The sequence below is a fragment of the Perognathus longimembris genome, chromosome 1, assembly GCF_023159225.1.
Source record: "Perognathus longimembris pacificus isolate PPM17 chromosome 1, ASM2315922v1, whole genome shotgun sequence".
Classification (NCBI taxonomy): domain Eukaryota; kingdom Metazoa; phylum Chordata; class Mammalia; order Rodentia; family Heteromyidae; genus Perognathus; species Perognathus longimembris.
Genome location: NC_063161.1, coordinates 50,310,585 through 50,330,150, shown reverse-complemented (window position 1 = coordinate 50,330,150; position 19,566 = coordinate 50,310,585). Strand labels below are relative to the sequence as shown.

The following is a 19,566-nucleotide window of genomic DNA, read 5'->3' as shown; positions in this document are numbered from 1 at the left end:
GCCAGCCTGGCAGTGATTTGGCCTGGGAGACAAAGATCTCCACTCCTCAGCTCTGTGTCCAGAGGGAGGGAGGGGGGGCTGAAGGACGTTTGCAAGACCACCTGGGCCTGGTGGATCCAATCATCTGGCTATGAACTCTGGAGGAAAAGAAGCTTTGGATTTGCATGTCTAGCACAGAGAGGTGCCAGGAGCAGCCTGGAGATTAGTCAGGAGAGTGGAGGAATGGAGTTTAGCCAGGACGCCAGGTTCTCCGGCAGCACAGGTGGACAAGGAGAAAGACCCAGGTGTCCAGGTATAAGTATAAACAGGCTTCAGGGAAGGGGTTGGGGGAGCTAGCTGGCTGCCAATGCTTTAGTGCTTGTAGGTCTTTCTGGACGTGGTGGATACAAACTTGACGCTGGCACCACTGGCTCCCAGGCCCCGGCTGCTACTGGCAGTGAAGCCAGAGCCCCCCAGGCCTGTGCCCAGGCTATGCCCACCACTGGTGGTAAAGGAATAGCTGCTGCCCCCATTGAGACCCAGACTTCCACTTCCAATGCCACTGCCACCACCATAGCCACTGGACACGGTGTTGGTGACCACAGCTGTGGGAGAAAGGCAATGTCAGAATCTCAGGCTGGAGACAAGACACTATTCTATGCCACAGTTTGTAACACCTACCAGCAACCTCCCAGGTGGAAAGGGCCTTTGCCTCTCTTTTGCTAACTCAGTGGCCTCTCTTTTCCTTCCAGAACCTTCTGGAGGCTTCTCCACGAAGTTTTCTCCGTGATTCTGCCACAGCCTCCCTGTTGCTTCATCTGATTCGCTCTTTCTCCTCTCTCACTTTCTCTCACTCTTTGGGCCTGGATCTGGACTCTCCCTTCTGGGGAGCACACATTGGTGTCCCCCAGTGTCAACACTCTGAATCCCGGGGAAGGGAGGCCAGAATCTTGTTTATACACCAAAAATAAACCTTGTCCCCCTTTCTCCTACAAATCTCTACTTCCAACTTAACAATCTCCTTCAACAGTCTAGTATCTGACTTTGGGCTTTGTGGAAGAAGGACAAATGAAAGATGGTCTCTGTTACATATGAATTGAGCTCTCTTAAAAAGCTACACTGACATCTGAACCCCAAATCCCTGTGGCCACAACCTTACTTGGAAAGAGGCTCTTTGTGGATGCAAGCAAGTGAAACAAAGGCTGTTAGGTGAGCCCAAAGCCAGAGTGAACAGTCCTTACAAAAAGGGTAAGGCACACTCAGGGGCTAGGTCACAGGACCACAGGGACAGAGACTGGAGGAAGGTAACTACAAGCCAGGAAAGATCCGGGACTGTGACCAGAAGCTAGGGAGAGGCCAGGCACTTTCTTTCTTGCCAAATCTCACAGGGAGCAGAGCCTGCTGACATCTTGTCTATAGCCTCCACACCTGGGCAACGGTATTCCTGTTAAGCCACCCAGTCAACCCTAGGAAGCTAGCTTAGACCTCCAGGTATCTTCAAAGAGCAACGAAACCTCAAGGTTACACTATCTGCTTCCCAAATTGGTTCTGGGGTCTCCACAACACTAGACAAGATAGAGATTAAAGATGCCCTGTGGCTCTGCAAGTTCTGCCCTCTAAAACTACTGGCTAGAATAATTAATTGCTATTACGGATCTCCCATCAAGAAAAGCAAACTCACTTGTACAGTATAAGTTGCCAAAATCATTCTGTTGGCCAGCACTGAGATCTAAGTTCCACCCACTGACCTGACCAGCCTGGCATGGCAGAGTGCAGCAGGCTAGTAATACCCCTCCCGCCCCACACTGTCCAGTCTGCCTTCTTGCTGCTGTTCTCTGAAGTGCTGAGCCGTGTGTCTCTTCTCAAATTGTTGGAAGGAAAAGGACAGCTCACTGTCCATGCCTTGGGACATAGTGTGGTAAGTGCTTGTTCCAAAGCCCCCAGGAAGGTCCCCAGCATTTATAAGTCCTATCTACATCAAGTGCTCATCTCTGAGGTGTCTGACTAGACTCTCATTCCAGCAAGACAGTGTGGTGTGGCTAGGACTTCCTAAACCTTTGCAGAACAATGACAGCCAACATCAAATCATGCTTCCCAAGGCATGGCGTGACACTCTTACTCCCAAAGACAAAGAATTGTGACATTAAAAGTCTGTCACTGAAAACAGCTTTCTTCAAAGCCTCCAATCTTCTTAAAAGGAGCCCTGCCTGTGGCTGCAGGATTCCCTCTAATGGTAGCCCGGGGGGCAAGCCCACCCTCTCTCTGTAGCCACACACCCTCCAAACGACACAAGAAGAGGGTCATACTCACAGATGTTAACTGGAGACACCCCCTCTCCACTCAGCCTGTGGGGGGAGGGAAAGGAAGGTTACTGTGGTGGCCAGTAGCTTGTGGGCCTTTGCAATGATGGGGGAGGGGTGATGGGGGCACATGCTTAGATATTGAGTGCTGAGGCCTAGATACTGTCCTTTAGGCTTTTCACTCAAAAGGAGCACTTTACCATTTGAGCCAAAGCTCTACTTCTGGTTTTATTTTATTTTGGTGGCGTGGGGGTGGTGATTCTCAGATCTCAGCCTCCTGAGTAGCTAGGATATTAAGCAAGAGCCACCAGCCACCAGAACTTGACTGCAAAGACTTTTTTTTTTTTGACAATAGTTTTCTTTTTTTTCTTTTTTTGCCAGTCCTGGGGCTTGGACTCAGGGCCTGAGCACTGTCCCTGGCTTTTTGCTCAAGGCTAGCACTCTGCCACTTGAGCTACAGTGCCACTTCTGGTGGTTTTCTGTATATGTGGTGCTGGGGAATTGAACACAGGGCTTCACATATACAAGGCAAGCACGCTTGCAACTAGGCCATGTCCCCAGCCCAATGGTTTTCAATGTACTGTAAAACCCTTGGGTGTTTCTATTGTAGGTGCTATGATGAAATAATTTTCAGTGGTAAAAATACTAGTAGTCTCGGTAATTATAATAATTTAATAAATGGAATAATCTAGATTATTTATGGGATCCATAGGAGTAAAAACCTATCATCTCAGGCACACGTTTTTTGTTTAAGCTAAACACTTTAAGGGAAAGAAACCTAATCACTGACTGGCATCTACTGGAAAGGCAAGGCTTGAGCTTTAACAAGATTTCTTTCAACAAGGGACTCGTTTCATGTACTGTGGTTATTGCAGGTGTGGACAGAAGTCTGTCTCATAAAAATAACAATAGCAACAATCCTATTATTGTCTTAGCAACTAGCATTCATTCTTAAACACATACTCAGAACAAGACCTAACATTATTTGAGAACCTGTTACCTACATTATACCACTTAGTTCTCTCAACAACCCTATTAGGTAGGTATTATTATCTCAATTTTACGCTGGGGATGGAGGGGAATTGACGCTCAGAGTGGCTAATTAGCTTCCCCATGGTCACAAAGCTGAGTTGTCTTTGGCCACTAACATTTTTTTGTTGTTTCATACCATGCATTATTTTAAGAGCTTTAGGTATAGTTCCCCGTTTAAGCCCTTTTAATAGCACATAAAGCAGGACTATCATTATCTCCATTTTATAGGTATGAACACTAAGATGCAAAGAGGGTAAGGAATCTGCCTTCAGTTATACCACTGGTAACTGTCAGAACACCGAGTTCCCACAGACTTCTCTGCCTGAGCCAGCTTTGAACCTTGATGCTCGGCTCTCAGCTTCCTGAGGAGCAAGGATTCCAGGCATGAGTCACCGGCACTCATCCTTAGACCACATTTTGAGATCTTCCATGTCACCAATGTCTTTTCTGGATAGAACGAGATTACTTAGATCTGCTCAGGTCTTAGATTTCTAAGAGGTACTAGACAGTTATATTTCAAATGTTTTGCTGGGCTGGGAATGTGGCCTAGTGGTAGAGTGCTTGCCTAGCATGCATGAAGCCCTGGGTTCCATTCCTCAGCATCACATATACAGAAAAGGCCAGAAGTGGCTCTGTGGCTTAAGAGGTAGAGTGCTAGCCTTGAGCAAAAAGAAGTCAGGGACAGTGCTCAGGCCCTGAATTCAAGCCCCGCAACTAGCAAAAACAAAACAAGCAAATGTTTTGCTGGCTGGGAAGGAGATCATATCTGTACTTTCTGTCACAACTGAGGACACCTGTGGTGGAGAAGAAGCCCAGCAACCTGCACCCTTATGATTCCCAGGCATCTTAGTGGCCTCAGTGTGCTTTGAGGATGAGCTGGCACACACACACACACACACCCCACCTTACCTGCACTCCTCGCCCTCCAACAGCTTGCGGTAGGTGGCGATCTCCACGTCCAGGGCCAGCTTGACGTTCATCAGCTCCTGGTACTCTCGCAGCAGCCGTGCCATGTCCTGCTTGGCCTTCTGCAGGGCCTCCTCGAGGTCTACCAGCTTGGCCCGAGCATCCTTGAGGGCCAGCTCTCCACGCTGCTCAGCGTCAGCGATGGCTGTTTGCAGGCCGGCACACTGAGAGGACAGGAGGATGTCCTCAGCCCTTTGGGGGGTCCCTGGAAGTGGGGTGCTCCCCTGGAGCCCTCTGAGAAAGCAGGTGACCCCACAGGAGGAGCTCTTGGCCTTACCAGTGCATTACCTGTTTCTTGACGCTGTCGATCTCGGCTCTCAGCCTCTGGATCATCCGGTTCATCTCAGAGATCTCTTGTTTGGTGTTGCGAAGGTCGTCGCCATGTCTGCCTGCTGTGACCTGCAGCTCCTCATACTAATAGGACCAGAGCAGACTCAGTCATCTACTTAAACATCTGGCCTGGGCATGTTCTGTGTGCCACAAGCTGACACCTCATTCACTGGGCAGCCTCTCTTGATCTCAGATACTTACAATTAAGTTTAAAGATATTATTATTCATGAAAATTCTATAACTTTAAGCAAATACAAAATTAATAAGGTAAAGCCAGGTGCCTGTAGCTCACACCTGTAATCCTAGCTACTCAGGAGGCTGAAAGCTGAAGATTGCAATTCAGAGCCAGCCTGAGCAAAAGTCCATAAGACTCTTATTTCCAATTGACCACTATATAAAAGCTAGAAATGGAGACATGGAAGAGCACTAGTCTCAAGTGGAAAAGCTAATGGACAGCACCTCATCCCTGAGTTCAAGCCTCCGTACTGATATAAACAAACAAATAACCCAAAGAGAGAGCCTGAAATGCGAAGTTCAAGCCCTAGTAATACAGCAATGACTAAAAAGGTAGGGAAAACTTTGCTGAGAGTACTTTCACCTACATTATTCATTATAAATTAACTATTAGCAAATGCAAATATTTCAAAAATTTTCTCTCCCATCGTTATCTAACAAGCCTCTGTTACCACTAGCTAACACACAAATAATACCAATTAATTCTACTAACCTGAAGAAAATAAATGATGCATAGTTAAAAAAATAATCACCCTGCATTTCCAAAACAGTTAGTATATTATTTGCGATTCAGGTTGACAAATATTTATTAAGTGGCTCCTATTTTCTAGGTTCACAAACAAGTTTTTGATGTTGCAAAGCCACCCAGGAAGATAAATAATAGTACTTAACTTAGAACCAGACCAGTAGGTACTTGCTTAACATTACCAGGAAAAATGTGTGTTTAGTTCTACTGACTGTATTCTGGTGGCACTTCCTGAGCTCAGGAGCTTGTGGGAGGAGGAGGCAACACGAACATAGCTTGCAGATTATTGGAGGACAGAGGCATCAATAAAATCAATACATTACTGATTCTGTAGTTCCAAATGGACGGGGGGGGGGGGGGGGGGGGAAACAGGGTCCTTGAGAGGGTCATAAAGGAGCTTGCCTTAGACCTGAAGTATGAAGGGTTGGTAAAGAAGTTTCTCCAGGCATGGAGTTACTCTGTAGTGGCCTGAAGGTTACAAAGGTGGGGTTGAGTGGCTAAATTGGGGAGAACATTCCAAATAGAGGAAAGAGCCTGTGAGAAGAACCAAAAGGTCTTCTGAGCTCTAGGGGTCAGGGGGTGACCTGGTCACTGTCACTGGGGAGGCTCCTCATCTTGGGTACGTGGGTCCAGACCAACCGTGCCTATGAATTTTGGTAGGCCTCCAGACACAGTGCAGGGAACTGAGGAGGAGCTGCATCGGTACAGCATTGGGTCGGGGCAGGGCACGAGTGTGACCTTTCCTACAAGCCCTTGGTCTCAGTGGTTCTCAGTCTAAGGCTGAGCATCCAGACACAGTACTTTGGGAGGAATTGTCACACGTTCTCCCCTAGCCGATGGGAAAGGAAGACACCTTTTCTGACAGAAGGAGAGCCCTTTCCTGAGCTGAGATCTGTCTAGTAGAGGCGCTGGATGGCTCAGCTTCTGTTTCCAGACACAATTAGAAGAAGAAACTGACCCGCAACATGGGGAATTGCTGGGGAAATGTTGAATTTTAACTACTTCACTTTGGGGCTCTGCTTTCTGTCACGAATTACACAGTGTACCCCAGGCCCCTGGCTGCTTTTCCTTTCTTTCCCCCAGCAGAGCAGATAAAGCAGAGGCAGTGTGCAGAGAGGGGCAAGGGATTTGAGGCCAGCACGCGTGTGAGCAGTGGTTCCCTGTAAGTCCTTGGGTTTGGCAAGGAGCCGATCTCATGTGTTTGCTACACCCCTCCAAAGCCAAACCTCCAAAGCAAACCTTCTCTATGATAGTCTCAACATCTTTCTTCAGGTAGAAACGCTCTTGCTTCACAAAGTATACATTCCTGCCGTCCAGCTGCTTGGCCTTAATCATTCTGCCCTCCTTACGATCTTTTTTTTTTTTTGTCCTGGTACAGGGACTTGAAAGCAGAGCCTGAGTTCTATCTCTTAGCTTTTCTACTCAAGACTAGTACTCTACTACTTGAAGCACATCCCCACTTCTAGTGGTTAAGTGGAGATAAGAGTCCCATGGACTTTCCTGTCCAGGTTGGTTTTGAACTGTGATCCTCAGATCTCAGCCTCCTGAGTAGCTAGGATGATTGGGGTGAATCACCAGCACCCAGCCCTTCCTTCCCATCTTTTGTTCTTCACTGTTTTCCTACTGCTCTAACGACCTGGAACTGAAGGTCCTTGGAGCTCATTGTTAATCTCATTTTTATTTTCCCTATAGTGATTGTCCATTTACTAATGTCCTGTCCCCCAGACCTTGAGCTCTCTGTTTTGGAAATGCAGGGTGATTATTTTTTAACTACATATCATTTAGTTTCTTCAGGTTAGTAGAATTAATTGGTATTATTTGTGTGTTAGCTAATGGTAATGTATCATTCATATATAACCCTGTAACAGGGATCAATGAATATGCAAGGACCTGATAGGTCTCTTAAGAGCAGATGACTGTTTTCTAGTTGTTTTAGAGTCTTTCCCAGCCTACTCAGATTGTGAATGACATGGGGACTATGGTTATCCTTCTGTACCCAGAATTGCCTGGGCAACATATTAATTAGGTTGTATGATTGAGTTTTTGCATGCAGTTCCAGCTAGTTTTTCAGAGTAGCAAAGATATTCCTGGCAAGCTGAAAGCAACAGGAATTCTCTGCTTCCTGAGAGAGCTGATGATATGGAGACTCAGAGATCCCCAAGCTGGGACCTGTCACAGGGGGAACCCATGCTCACCTTGGTCTGGTACCAGGACTCTGCCTCGGCCCGACTGCGGTTGGCAATGTCTTCGTACTGAGCCTTGACCTCAGCAATGATGCTGTCCAGGTCCAGGCTGCGGTTGTTGTCCATGGACAGCACCACGGATGTATCGCTCACCTGGTTCTGCATCTGGGACAGTTCCTGTAAGGGCATCGAGGTGTCAAGCGAGCACAGAAAAGAAGAAACTGTGAATTCCTATGATAGCTAAGGGCCTAGCTCAGGAGTCCTCTTCTTGGGATCCCTGGTAGAAATTCTTCCATCTGTCCAGCAGGCATTCCCAGCCAAGCAGGGGCTCCTATCCTATCCCGAGAAGTTTCTGGGTTACTGATAGATGTGGTGGGAGTATCCCCCAGTATCACCTCTCAAAACTCCCTTTGGTGTGCTTTTCCTGGATCTAGGTGGGGAAATCTGACCCAAACCACATAGGTTTGCATGTGATGTGTTTGTTCATACTCTGCATAAAAGGTTTGTTCGGAACTGGTGATGTTTAGGATTCTGTGACCAGCCCTCACCCCCACCAATACATAGCATGACCTCATCACTCCCTACCTCTCTCTCCCTTTCCACAGACCAGGTCCCTGCCTTCCATGGAACAGGACCTAGAATGAACTATCTTTGGAGAGCAAGAAGCCTTCATCCCAATAGCCGAGGGACAGCTCCGAACTTGCCTGGGAGAAGGGAGCTGGTGATTCTTGATTCTTTGAGAATAGGTAGCCAGTGACCTAAAATGTGAGCATAAGCACTCTCTCCTTGCTAGGGCTGTCCTGCTACGGAGCCCCAGAGCCCAGATAGTTCAGTGTGACAATGTTCCATGAAGTTCCTTCTGGCCCTCAGGCTACCTCAGGGCCCAGCTTGGGGTGTCTAGGACAAGGTGTGGGGCGGAAGAACTAAGTAAATGACACCCTGCAGCTTCCTTTTCTTTCTAGACTCTAGACCTGGCTGGGGTGGTTGGGGTGGGGGCTGGGGGAAAGGGAATGCTTTCAGACTCTTACTGCCTCAAAGACCATCCGGAGGAAGTTGAGCTGGTCCGTGAGAGAGTCAACCTTGGCTTCCAGTTCTACCTTATTCATGTAGGCACCATCCACATCCTGCAACAAAAATCCAGGAGGCTCCTCTGAGACCCCAGCTCTGAGCAGGAAGGGAAAAGAAGCTGGCAAGAAAGAATCCTGCTTGGCCCTTCTAGCTGGGGTTCTAGCTTGGATTTGGAGACAGGAGATCACTGAGCTGCGGCTGGAGCTCCCTGGGTTGCCAGAAACCAGAGTGGGATCTTCAACCACAGAGATATATTTTGCAGCTATAAGCTTTCTAGATGGCCTCAAGGTTGATGTGGCATTTCTTAGGTGGCCCATGCTCACACCCCATAAAGACTGAGGTGTCAAAATCTCCTTCCAGAGATGTTTCTGCTCATAAAAAAAAAAAAGTAGCCAGGTACCAGTGGCTCATGCCAGCTACTCAGGAGGCTAAGATCTGAGGATCACGACTCAAAGCCAACCCAGGAAGGAAAGTCTGTGAGATTTATCTCCAATTAACCAACAGAAAACCAGAGGTGGCTCAAAGTGGTAGAGTACTAGCCTTGAGCTGAAGATCTCAGAGACAGCGCCCAGGCTCTGAGTTCAAGTCCCATGACAAAACAAAACAAAAAATAAAAATTAAATTAAATAAAAATTAAAAGAATATACACACTAACATTCATTTTAAACTAATAAATAAAGTAAAATAAGAATAAGTAAATAAAATGTATTTTAATCAAGTTAGCATCAGTTCCTAAATTGCCAGTTACTAATTGGTCCAAGTATACTACCAGGAAAAAAAGGCAGTAAGGCACAACCAAACACATATATGAGCATACAAAGCATGCATTTAAAATGAATTGTAGATCCATGTAAAATAGAATACAAAACATTTCTACCATCCCAAACACTTTGCTCACACAGTTCCTTCACAGACAGTCACTCTTGTCCTCTCCTCTTCCCCCAGCCCTGTCTTGGCAACCATGAACTGGTTCTCCACCAACACAGGGTTTGTTGTTTTGTTTTGTTTTTTAAAAAAAAAAACAACTTACTTTATTTTCAAAAATACTATATCCAATATAATCATACTTTGTATAACTTTTATGCAACTGCTTGTTTTCCCCTTCATTAGACAATAGTATTCTACTGCATTCCTTTCCATTACTAAGTAGTATTCTACTGCATGCACAAACTATTGATTGTGTATCCTACTCACCCAGTGAATGACATTTTGGCTGCTTCCAGTTTAGGCAAAGAATCCCTATAAATATTCACATGCAGGTTTGTCTGTGAATATGATTGCAAGTATTGCTACTCACCTTTTTTAGGGCCACAAACTCATTCTCAGCAGCTGTGCGCTTGTTAATCTCATCTTCGTACCTGTAAGGATGAGGAGAGTGGGGGAGGGAAGCTGTTGAGCAAGGCTTGTATTTAACTCTTCCCAGGCCGGTGTAGCAAGAATTAAGAGACTTCAAATCCTTTCCAGCATTTCCAACACTGACCTATGTGTGACCTGGAGTGATTCACTTAGCCTCTATTTCTTCCTCTATAAAAGGGAATCATTTCTTCTGCCAGTTATTTTAAAACTTTTATAAGACTAGGAGGTGAACATGGAACTAATGGAGTTGAAATACATGCTTAGGCAATTCCTTCTCTTTATAGATGTGCAGTTCCAGTCATCAAAAAACTACAGCCTCCAGTTTCTGTGAACTGTGGGGTGATCGTCATTTGTTCAGTGCACTGGGAAGTACTGAGTATACTGAAAGTACTGAATGCACATGGAAGTACTGAGTATACTTAGAAGTACCCTGGGAAGTATTCTGCACAGTTTGCTGTTTGTGACTAGGGGTTCGCTCCAGCTCAGAACCCGAAGCTGTGTTAGCTAAAGAGCTAGCTAGGGCTGGGCTCCTTCTGCAGCCTGAATGATATACAGTTGAAGATAGCCTCTGAAAGAAAGATCAGATTGTCATTGTCTTGTCCAAACTCCAATTCTTCTTTTCTTTTCTCTTCTCTTTTTTGTGCTAGTACTGTGGCTTAAACTCAGGGCGAGGGTTCTCTCCCTTATATTTTTTGCTCAAAGATCATGTTCTACCACATGAGCCACAGCTCCACTTCTGGCTTTTTGGAGGTTAATTAATGCTAAGAGTCTCAAGGACTTTCCTTACCAGGGCTGGCTTTGAACCTCAATCCTCAGATCTCAGCCTCCAGGGTAGTTAGGATTGTAAGTGTGAGCTCTCGGCTTTTGGCCAAACCTAACTTCTTCCTTTTTAACTCCATTCACCCCTGAGCAAGTGCCATCTTGGAAAATCAAGCCATCTCAGTCACTGAGCCCACATACAATGGAGATAAATAATTTGGCCAAGGGTACTAAATAATACTATAATTTTAGAGCGAGTGGCAAAATTTGCTTAGATGATGCTGGTATCCTATTAAAATCATATAGACAGATAAGACCAGGCTGCTTTGAAGTGGATCTGTGGTTCAAGTGGTATAGCATCAGTCTTGAGTCAAAAAGTCAAGTGAGGGGGGCTGGGGATATAGCCTAGTGGCAAGAGTGCCTGCCTCAGATACACGAGGCCCTAGGTTCGATTCCCCAGCACCACATATACAGAAAACGGCCAGAAGCGGCACTGTGGCTCAAGTGGCACTGTGCTAGCCTTGAGCGGGAAGAAGCCAGGGACAGTGCTTAGGCCCTGAGTCCAAGGCCCAGGACTGGCCAAAAAAAAAAAAAAGTCAAGTGAGAGGGCAAACCCTAGTTCAAACCCTAGTACCAGCAAACACTGAGTTCAAACCCTAGTACCAGCACAAAAGAGAATAGGCTACTTGTTAATGTCAGGTATGAGATGAAATCTCTTTGTTACCCTCTACCTGCCTTCACCTACTGGGATCACAGGTTCCAAAGCTCTCAGCCGACTCTGGCCCTGGCTTCTTAGCACCTTTGGTCCTCAGAGAATAGAAACCTAGGAGGTTATGTCTGTCCAGAAGTCTATCTCTAGCTCACCTAACTTTGAAATCTTCTACGACCTCCTGCATGTTCCTCAGCTCTGCATCCAGCCTTCCCCTCTCCGTGGTGACACCATCCAGCTGCCGTCGGAGGTCATTAATGTAAGCATCAAAGATGGGCTCCAAGTTCTGCCTCACGGTCCTGGAACCCTGTTCCTGCAGGAGGTTCCACTTGGTCTCCAGGACCTTGTTCTGCTGTTCCAGGAAGCGCACCTGCAGGGGAGCAGAGGAAACAGAACTTGAGAAGCTGGAAAGGTAGCCAGCTCTTTCACCCCATGCCCAGATGGCAACTGTATAATTGACAATTCCAGCCCCAAACAAACAGCGACAATAAAATGAGACAAAACCTATGCAAAGACTGCTGCCAGTGACACAATGCCTATAACCCTAGTTACTCAGGGGGCTGAAAGAAGGAGGCTGAGATCTGGTTCAAAGCCAGCAGAGGCAGAAAAGATTGTGAGACACATATCATCCATTAACTACAAAACAAACAAACAAACAAAGAAAAGCTGAAAGTGGGGCTATGACTCAACTGTTAGCCTTGAGCATAAAAGCTAAGGAACACGGCCCAAGCCATGAGTTTAAGGCCCAGTATAGGAGGAAGAAAGAAAGAAAGGAATGAAGGGAGGGAAGAAAGGAGGAAGGGAGGGAGGGAAAGAAAGAAAGAAAGAAAGAGAGAAAGAGAAAGAGAAAGAAAGAAAGAAAGAAAGAAAGAAAGAAAGAAAGAAAGAAAGAAAGAAAGAAAGGAAGGAAGGAAGGAAGGAAGGAAGAGGAAGGAAGGAAGGAAGGAAGGAAGGAAGGAAGGAAGGAAGGAAGAAGAAGTAAGGAAGAAAGAGGGAGGAAGGAAGAAAGAGGAAGGAAGGAAGAAAGAACAGAAGGAAGGAAGGAGAATAAAGAGAAAGAAAGAAAGAAATGAAAGAAGGAAGGGAGAGAGAGATGGGAAGAGGAGGAAGGGAGAAAGGAAAGAAAGATGGAAGGAAGGAAGGAAGGGATATACAAAGCTTATGCAGGTTGCCTAAAGGCCCTCAGGCCTCCAGGGAAAAGGTTCAGAGGCCAAGAGCCTCTGTGAGGGAGTCTTGGGTGTCTGGGGACTCTGCCTGCTCTAGGTTAGGAGAGGTGACTCCATGGAACTCTTCTCTTGGTGGTAGCACCAGCCCATGAGGACCTCAGAAAGGGCGGGAAGGTTTTCCACCAGGTCCTGGTGGTCTACAGCCTGGCTTGAAAATGCCTTCACTCATGGCTGGAATCAGTTGCCCATGCCAATTTCCCACTGGAGGCCTGCCTTAGTGGACCTGCTGTCCTCTCCAGGTTGGGCTTGCCCACTGGCATGGATGAGGGGCCTACCCCACCTTGTCGATGAAAGAGGCGAACTTGTTGTTGAGGGTCTTGATCTGCTCACGCTCTTCTTTCCTCACCCTCTGGATGGTGGGGTCGATTTGTAGGTTGAGGGGTGTCAGGAGACTCTGGTTGACGGTGACTTCTTGGATGCCTCCTGAGGGGCAGGCCGGGAAGCCCCCACCAATGCCACCACCATAGCTACATCCACTGCTGACTCCAAGCCCACTGCTAGCCCTGCCACCAAAGCCGTTTCGGAAGCCACTGCCCCCACACCCACCAAGGGAGACCCTCTTGGTTCCGAGGTTGTACAGGCTGCGGCTTCCAAAGCCAGCTCCAACACCACTGATCTTGCCCAGTCCCCCGCTGCTCCCCACAGAGCGGGCCACTGAGACAGAGCTGAATCGGGAGCGGCCAGCAGCTGGGGTGGTGGCCGAGGCGGTGCTGAAACCCCGACGGCTGCCCATGTGGAAGGTGATGGTGGACTGCCGGGACATGATGGGCAAGGATGGCTGGCCAGAGGAGCTCCTGAGGTAGGCGGTGAAGGAGATGGAGAAGCCAGACAGCTGGGGTGCTGCGGGGCCTCCTGGGCTTTTATGGGCCTCCCTGAGGGGCGGGGCAACATGAACGGAGGGGGCCCTGCTGATAGCATCCCCTAGGCATTCTCCAACCCTGAGCTCACACTCAGCACCCCTGGGGGAAATGGCAAGGAGAGCCACTGGTTGGTTCCCTTCTTTCCCTCCCCCACGTGGAAACTCCTTTCCAGTCGCAACTTGATCAGCAGACCAGTGAGAAGCAACTTAATTGCTTTCAGTCATGTCCTAATCATGCATCTTCTAGTGGACTCAAGCAACACTGGCTCATTTCTAAACCGCTTTCTTAGGCCCTGGACCAACTCCTGTCCAAACATCTTGTGTCAATACAAGTGACAGCCGTCTACTGTTTCCTGTTCCCCTGACTGGCGATGCTCTCAGCTGTGAAGGTTCCTCCCCTCCCCAACTCTTAGCAATGAGGGTGGTCTTCCAGATCTTGAAAATCCTGTTTCACACTCATCATTCACCCAGCCTGGATGGACCCTTTCTTTTGCTAGAAAGCTTCCATATCTGTTGGGTAGATCATGCATACTTTTCTGGGGGCAGAGGTATCTGTATGTGTGTTCACATGTGTATACACTGAGCCTACTCCAATATGTGACTTTTTAAGGCCAGCCAGACTTCCATCTTCTGTGGCAGGAAATTGTGAGAGTAGAAAGACATGAGTATGAATCCCAGCCCACCAATGAGCATCTGTGGGACATAGACATGTTATGTAACTTTGCTGAACCTCAATATGCATGTGTCTATAAAATAGGGGTTGTGCTGAGTATACATGCTGCAGACAACTTTTGCAATGCCCTTGACCAGTGAGCTGTGGAGCAAATGGTGGTTGAGTCTTCTCTTTTGCCAGTGTTCACAAGTGAGTTTCGGGCTGGAGGTATGGCTCAAGTTTTACAGTGCCTGCTGAGAAATCACAAGGCCTAGAGTACAAACTTTAGGGTCATCCCTCTCTCTACAACACCAAAATAAATAAATAAATAAATAAATAAATAAATAAATAAATAAATAAATATTAACAAAAAGTTGGCTGTTTATTCATCCTGCAGTGAGTCCCATGCAGATTTGAAAGAAATACAATGCACATTCTTTCCCTCAGTACCAGGCTTGTAGTTCTACTGGAAAGACAGGTTAGAAGGATATCTGGTAACTGTTGAATAAGATGGTGTACAATAAAGCATCACGGGTCACTGTCCAGCTAATGTTGAGGCTGCCTTCTTCCAGAATGCCTGCCCCCTTCTTGGGAGGTGAGACCTCCAATTCTTCTTTTCCTGATCAAAATAGCTCCAATGTTGCATCCTGTGGAGCTTTGCCTCCACAGCCTTATTCATTGTCCCTCCTTCCATCTGGCTTTTCCTCCCTCCTTCCTCCCTCCCTTCCTTCTCTCTCTTCCTTCCTTTGCTTCCTTTTCTCTTTTCTTTTTGACAAGGTCTTACTGTTTAGCCCCTGCTGACCCTGCCTCAGCGGCCTGCGGAGTGCTGGGATTACAGGCATGCACCATCATGCTCTCCAATCCCCGCTAGTGTACAGATGCACAGGGTGTCTACAGGACCTCCACCCCTCTCCTTTTATTATTATTTTTTTTGTATTTTCCTCTTCTAGTCTCTGCCATGGGGTAGTCAGGGAGAGAAATGGTTCACTCTTTGGGTCTTGCTGGCTTTTGCTTCTTGCTGTGGTTCTGGAGGATGGCAGAGCAACAGAGGAAATGACAGGTAATCAGTCTCCATCTCATAGATGAGGAAACAAGATTTTAAAAAAAAGATTAATTTGGAGATGGTCCACACAGTCCCACAGGTAAGAAGCAGAACCAGGTGCTCTGGTCCTTCCTGACGGCTATCCTCTGGGCGGGGGGGGGGGGGGGGGGGGGCGGGGAACAACGGTAAAAAGGGTAAATGGTCCCTGGAAGATTCTCTCACCTGCCTGGAATGGAAGAGGAGCACTTAGAACAGCAGCCCTGGGCCTCTGAGCCATCTCGCCCCTCCCCCCCCCCCCCCCCCCCACCAACCGAGGCGGCTGGGCCTCACCTTTGGCTGGAGTTATCTGAAGGAGTCTCATTTGCACCTCGGAATTTGTGAATCACAGCTTTTGTTGACACAGGCCAAGAAGAGCTCAGGCGTCTCTCCTTAGGGTGTCAATTCAGTCAGACCCCAGCAAGGGTGGTACATGCATGTTTTCTCAAGTGGAAAGAATAAACATCTTTGTGCTCTGTAGTCTTTATTACATGATAATCTGTCTCCCAGAAGAAGAGATGTTTGTTTGTTTGCTTCCTTCCGGAGCTTGCTGAGTAAACCCTGAAGAGCTTTCAGCAGAACAAAAGCTGGTGCTAGGCTGAGCACAGAAGCAGCTTTTGGGACAGGCCCACAAGATAGGACCCTCCCAGATGCCCAAGGCAAAGCCAGTTCTAGCCTGCTTTCCTCCAGTACCCTCCTTCCTTTCCTTCCTCAAGTCCCCAACTTCCACTTCCAGGCCCTGTCATCTCATTGTTCCTTTCCCTTTCTCTTCCAGCTGGCACCTCTCACTTGCTCTCTTGCTTGCTTGCTCTTTCTACCCCTCCTCTCTCTTAATTTTCCCACCAGGATGGTGGATTCCCAAGCCAGCTTACATCACACACTCATGTTAGTGAGCTACTTTGAGAGAAGATGTATTTCCTCTTTCTTCCTGTCTCCCTTCTCTGACCTGTCACGTTCACAATGACCTTGATCCTAGTGGACAGTGAGTACCAAGGACACCTGATCTCCCTGGCAGCTTGTGTCAACCCCTTTAGTTTTAGTAATCTTAGTTTTGTGGTACTGAGGATCCAACCTGAACCTTACCACATGCTAGGCCCATCTTCTATAAAATATACAAAAGCTGGGCTCCAATGGCTCATGCCTGTAATCCTAGCTACTCAGGAGGCTGGGATCTGAGGATCACCCTTTAAAAGAATGATACCTTCTCTCAATGTAGCTCACTAACATGAGGAAGACTCTTATTTCCAGTTAGCCAGCAAAAACCTAGATGTAATGCAGCAGGGGTATTCACTGGACACTATGTTGAAAATGAACCATACAACTGTGGGTGGGAATGGGAGGGAAAAATTGGGAAAGAGCGAGAGAAGGGGTGACACTGTCCAAAAAGAAATGTATTTTTTGTCTGACTTATGTAACTAACCTCTCTACACATCCTCTTTATAATAATTTTACTGAAAAGAAACTAGGAGTAGAGCTGTGGATCAAGTGGTAAAGTGCCAGATTTAAGCAAAAAAAGAAGAAGAAAAAGGGACAGTGTTCAGGACCTGTATTCAAGTCCTTGTAGAGGTATGCATGTATGTGCGTGCGCGCGCGCACACACACACACACGTAACAGGCCAGGCACCGGTGGCTCACACCTGTAATCCTAGCTATTTAGGAGACTGAGATCTAAGGATTGTGTTTTGAAGCCAGCCCAGGTAGAAAAGTCTGTGAAACTCTTATCTCCAATTAACCACCAGAAAAACTGGAAGTGGAACTGTAGCTCAAAGTGGTAGTGGGCTAGCCTTGAGCAAAATTGTTCAGAGACAGCACCCAGGCCCTGAGTTTAAGTCCCACAACCTGCAAAACAAAAACAAACAAAAAAAAATCTACTGAGTGTTAATCCCTTTATCTTTTTTCAAAAAGTAGTTATACAAAGGGATTTCAACTCCATAAGTTGGGTTATAAGTACAATGCATTGTGATCGATGTCACCTTTTCCATTGTTCCCTCCCATTTCCCCCATCCCATCTCTACCCTCCAATTATGTAGTTCAATTTTTTACATAATATATAATGAATATAAGGAGTGCATTTGCTTACCCTTCCTCCCCTCTATCCCATGCCCCTCCCCGCAATGCCCCCTGACTTATGTAACTGTAACCTCTCTGTATGTCACCCATCTGTCCCCCTCCTCAACATGTCTTCCTGGTATTCATTTTGTTAAACTAACCTGTTTATCTTTGCTTTCTGCAAAGGCAAGTTTTCTTTGTGTATTGTTTTTAAACTCCTTTGTAATTCTACTTAAAACTTACTCCAGTGTTTGTTGATCATTGGGCTGGATCTTGCAGGCTGGGCACTGTCCCTAAACTGTTTGCTCAAGACTAGTGCTCTACCACTTTGAGCCACAGCACCACTTCCTTTTTTGGTCTTTTACCATCCAGTGTGTTTACTTGTAGAAATTTTTTTGCCAGTCCTGGAGCTTGAATTTAGGGCCTGAGCACTGTCCCTGGCTTCTTTTTGCTCAAGGCTAGCACTCTACCACTCGAGCCACAGCGTCACTTCTGGCTTTTTCTATATATGCGGTGCTGTGGAATCGAACCCAGGGCTTCATGTATGCAAGGCAAGCACTCTACCACTAGGCCATACCCCCAGCCCTACTTGTAGATTTCTAGGCACATTCTAGTTACCACAAATGAAGGAAACCATGCAACCTATGGATCTGGCTTACTTTGCTTAGTGTCGTTTTTTCCCCAAGTCTTTCCATTTCCTCACAAATGGCACAATGTCATTCTTTCTGATGGATGTGTAGAATTCCATATATATTACAGGTCTCTAGGCATTCACACAGAGTGAGACCAAAGGAGAATATTCTTAGGAGATGATCACATAGGTTGCAGTAGCTATGTGCAGCTCATCATAAAAAATAATATTTATCAAAATGAACTCCAGGAAGTGGAAACAAGAGGGATTTTTTTTCTTTGCTGCTGTTTTTGTTTTCATTTCCCTTTGTCTTGTTTGTTCATTTATCTATCTTTGGGAGGGTAAGGGGGTGTGCAGAAATGGGTGTGAACAAATGCATCAGTGATAGTCATTAGACCCTATGTTGAAAATCCACTATACAACTGTGGGTGGAGATGGGAGGGAAAAACTAGGAAAGAACAAGAGAAGAACATTTAGCCAACTTATGTAACTGTAACCTCTCTGTCCATCATTTTTACAATAATAATAAATAAATGTTTTTAAAACCCTCACCTCCAAGAAGCCTCTTCAGGTAAAGTGGGCCCAAGTGCTGACACCACAACCTGTCCCCATCTTGAGACACCTGTGGGTGGATGCACTTGAAGAAGTTGGTTTACTGGTGGTCTGGTATAAGTCTACCTTTGTGACTTGGGGTGTGTCTTTTCGTTCAGTATGCCTCCTAAGCTCTCCAAATAAAACTGGGGTAGAGGTCATGTGATGGTCTCTTAAGGAGAACTACAAATTCCCTCACGGCATTCCTCGGTTTCCCTGACCCCATGACTGAACCCATCTGTTAGCAGTGTTCTACAGCTTTGAGGGAAAGGGTTGGGAGTGGTGAATCTAAGGACACGTGTCTACTCTGCTCTCAAAGACTGGGAGAGCCAAACCCTGACACTTCCCTTTTGCTCAAGGGGAGATGACCATTTTTCTTAGAGGCCCATGACCCATGGCAGGTGGTTGAGTGCAAGGATGCTGGGCCAGGTGGTAACTGGCACTGTGAGGTGTGGAAGGAGATGGGGAAGGGAAGAAGATCTGCACCCTCCCCACCCACCCCCACAATGATGAGAAGTCAAGGATGCCTTAGGGAGCTTTAGCTTTCAGTCAAGCTAGGGCAGAGGAAGGAACCTATGTGTAGCACTTTGGAACTGAGGGGTCGGCCGCCTTAGAGCAGACTGGGTCCTAATCACAGCATCTGAAGACCAGCTCCTCCATTGTCCAGCATGGCAGATCCCTCTTGGCCTTCTGCTCACTAGGGGGGTCATGGCTTAAATGAGCAGTTACTCATCAGCACTTTTCATCTTCCAGGTATCTCTTTCTAGATGGAGATGTGAGCAAAGCAGACAGGGCTCCCCTCCCTCCATGAGCTTATGCTGGAAAAGAAAGGGGAGCTGGGATGGTCTGGGGGTACTGTCCCTCCAGGGACACCTGGCTGACATACCCCTTGGGTCTGGGGATGGTGAAGGTGACTCTGTTTGGGTGGTACTTAGGGAAGCCAGGCCAGAAGTTATTCTCCACCTTGATAGTGTGTGAGGGATCTGTACTTCCTCAGTACTCACTGGGTCTATGAGCCATTGCCATTCTGCCTGTAA

The 19,566-nt window shown here is 46.9% G+C and overlaps 1 protein-coding gene across 1 annotated transcript; it reads right to left on the bottom strand.

The window, feature by feature from the left end:
* Positions 1-351: 351 nt before the first annotated feature.
* Positions 352-13,432, bottom strand: LOC125364417 (keratin, type II cytoskeletal 75). Its single transcript, XM_048363970.1, has 9 exons — positions 12,950-13,432; positions 11,599-11,813; positions 9,917-9,977; positions 8,580-8,675; positions 7,564-7,728; positions 4,566-4,691; positions 4,221-4,441; positions 2,290-2,324; positions 352-584 (listed from the first exon to the last, which is right to left on the bottom strand). The coding sequence occupies exons 1-9, from the start codon at positions 13,430-13,432 to the stop codon at positions 352-354; spliced, it is 1,635 nt and encodes a 544-aa protein (XP_048219927.1).
* Between the last annotated feature and the right edge of the window lie 6,134 nt (positions 13,433-19,566).

Excerpts from the sequence above, each read along its gene's own strand:
- LOC125364417 (XM_048363970.1), bottom strand. The coding sequence starts at position 13,432 with ATGTCCCGGCAGTCCACCATCACCTTCCACATGGGCAGCCGTCGGGGT. Across the intron at positions 4,692-7,563 it reads AGTCCTGGTACCAGACCAAG|TATGAGGAGCTGCAGGTCAC; the intron begins GTGAGCATGGGT and ends TGGTCCTATTAG. Across the intron at positions 2,325-4,220 it reads TTGGAGGGCGAGGAGTGCAG|GCTGAGTGGAGAGGGGGTGT; the intron begins GTAAGGTGGGGT and ends CTCCCCCCACAG.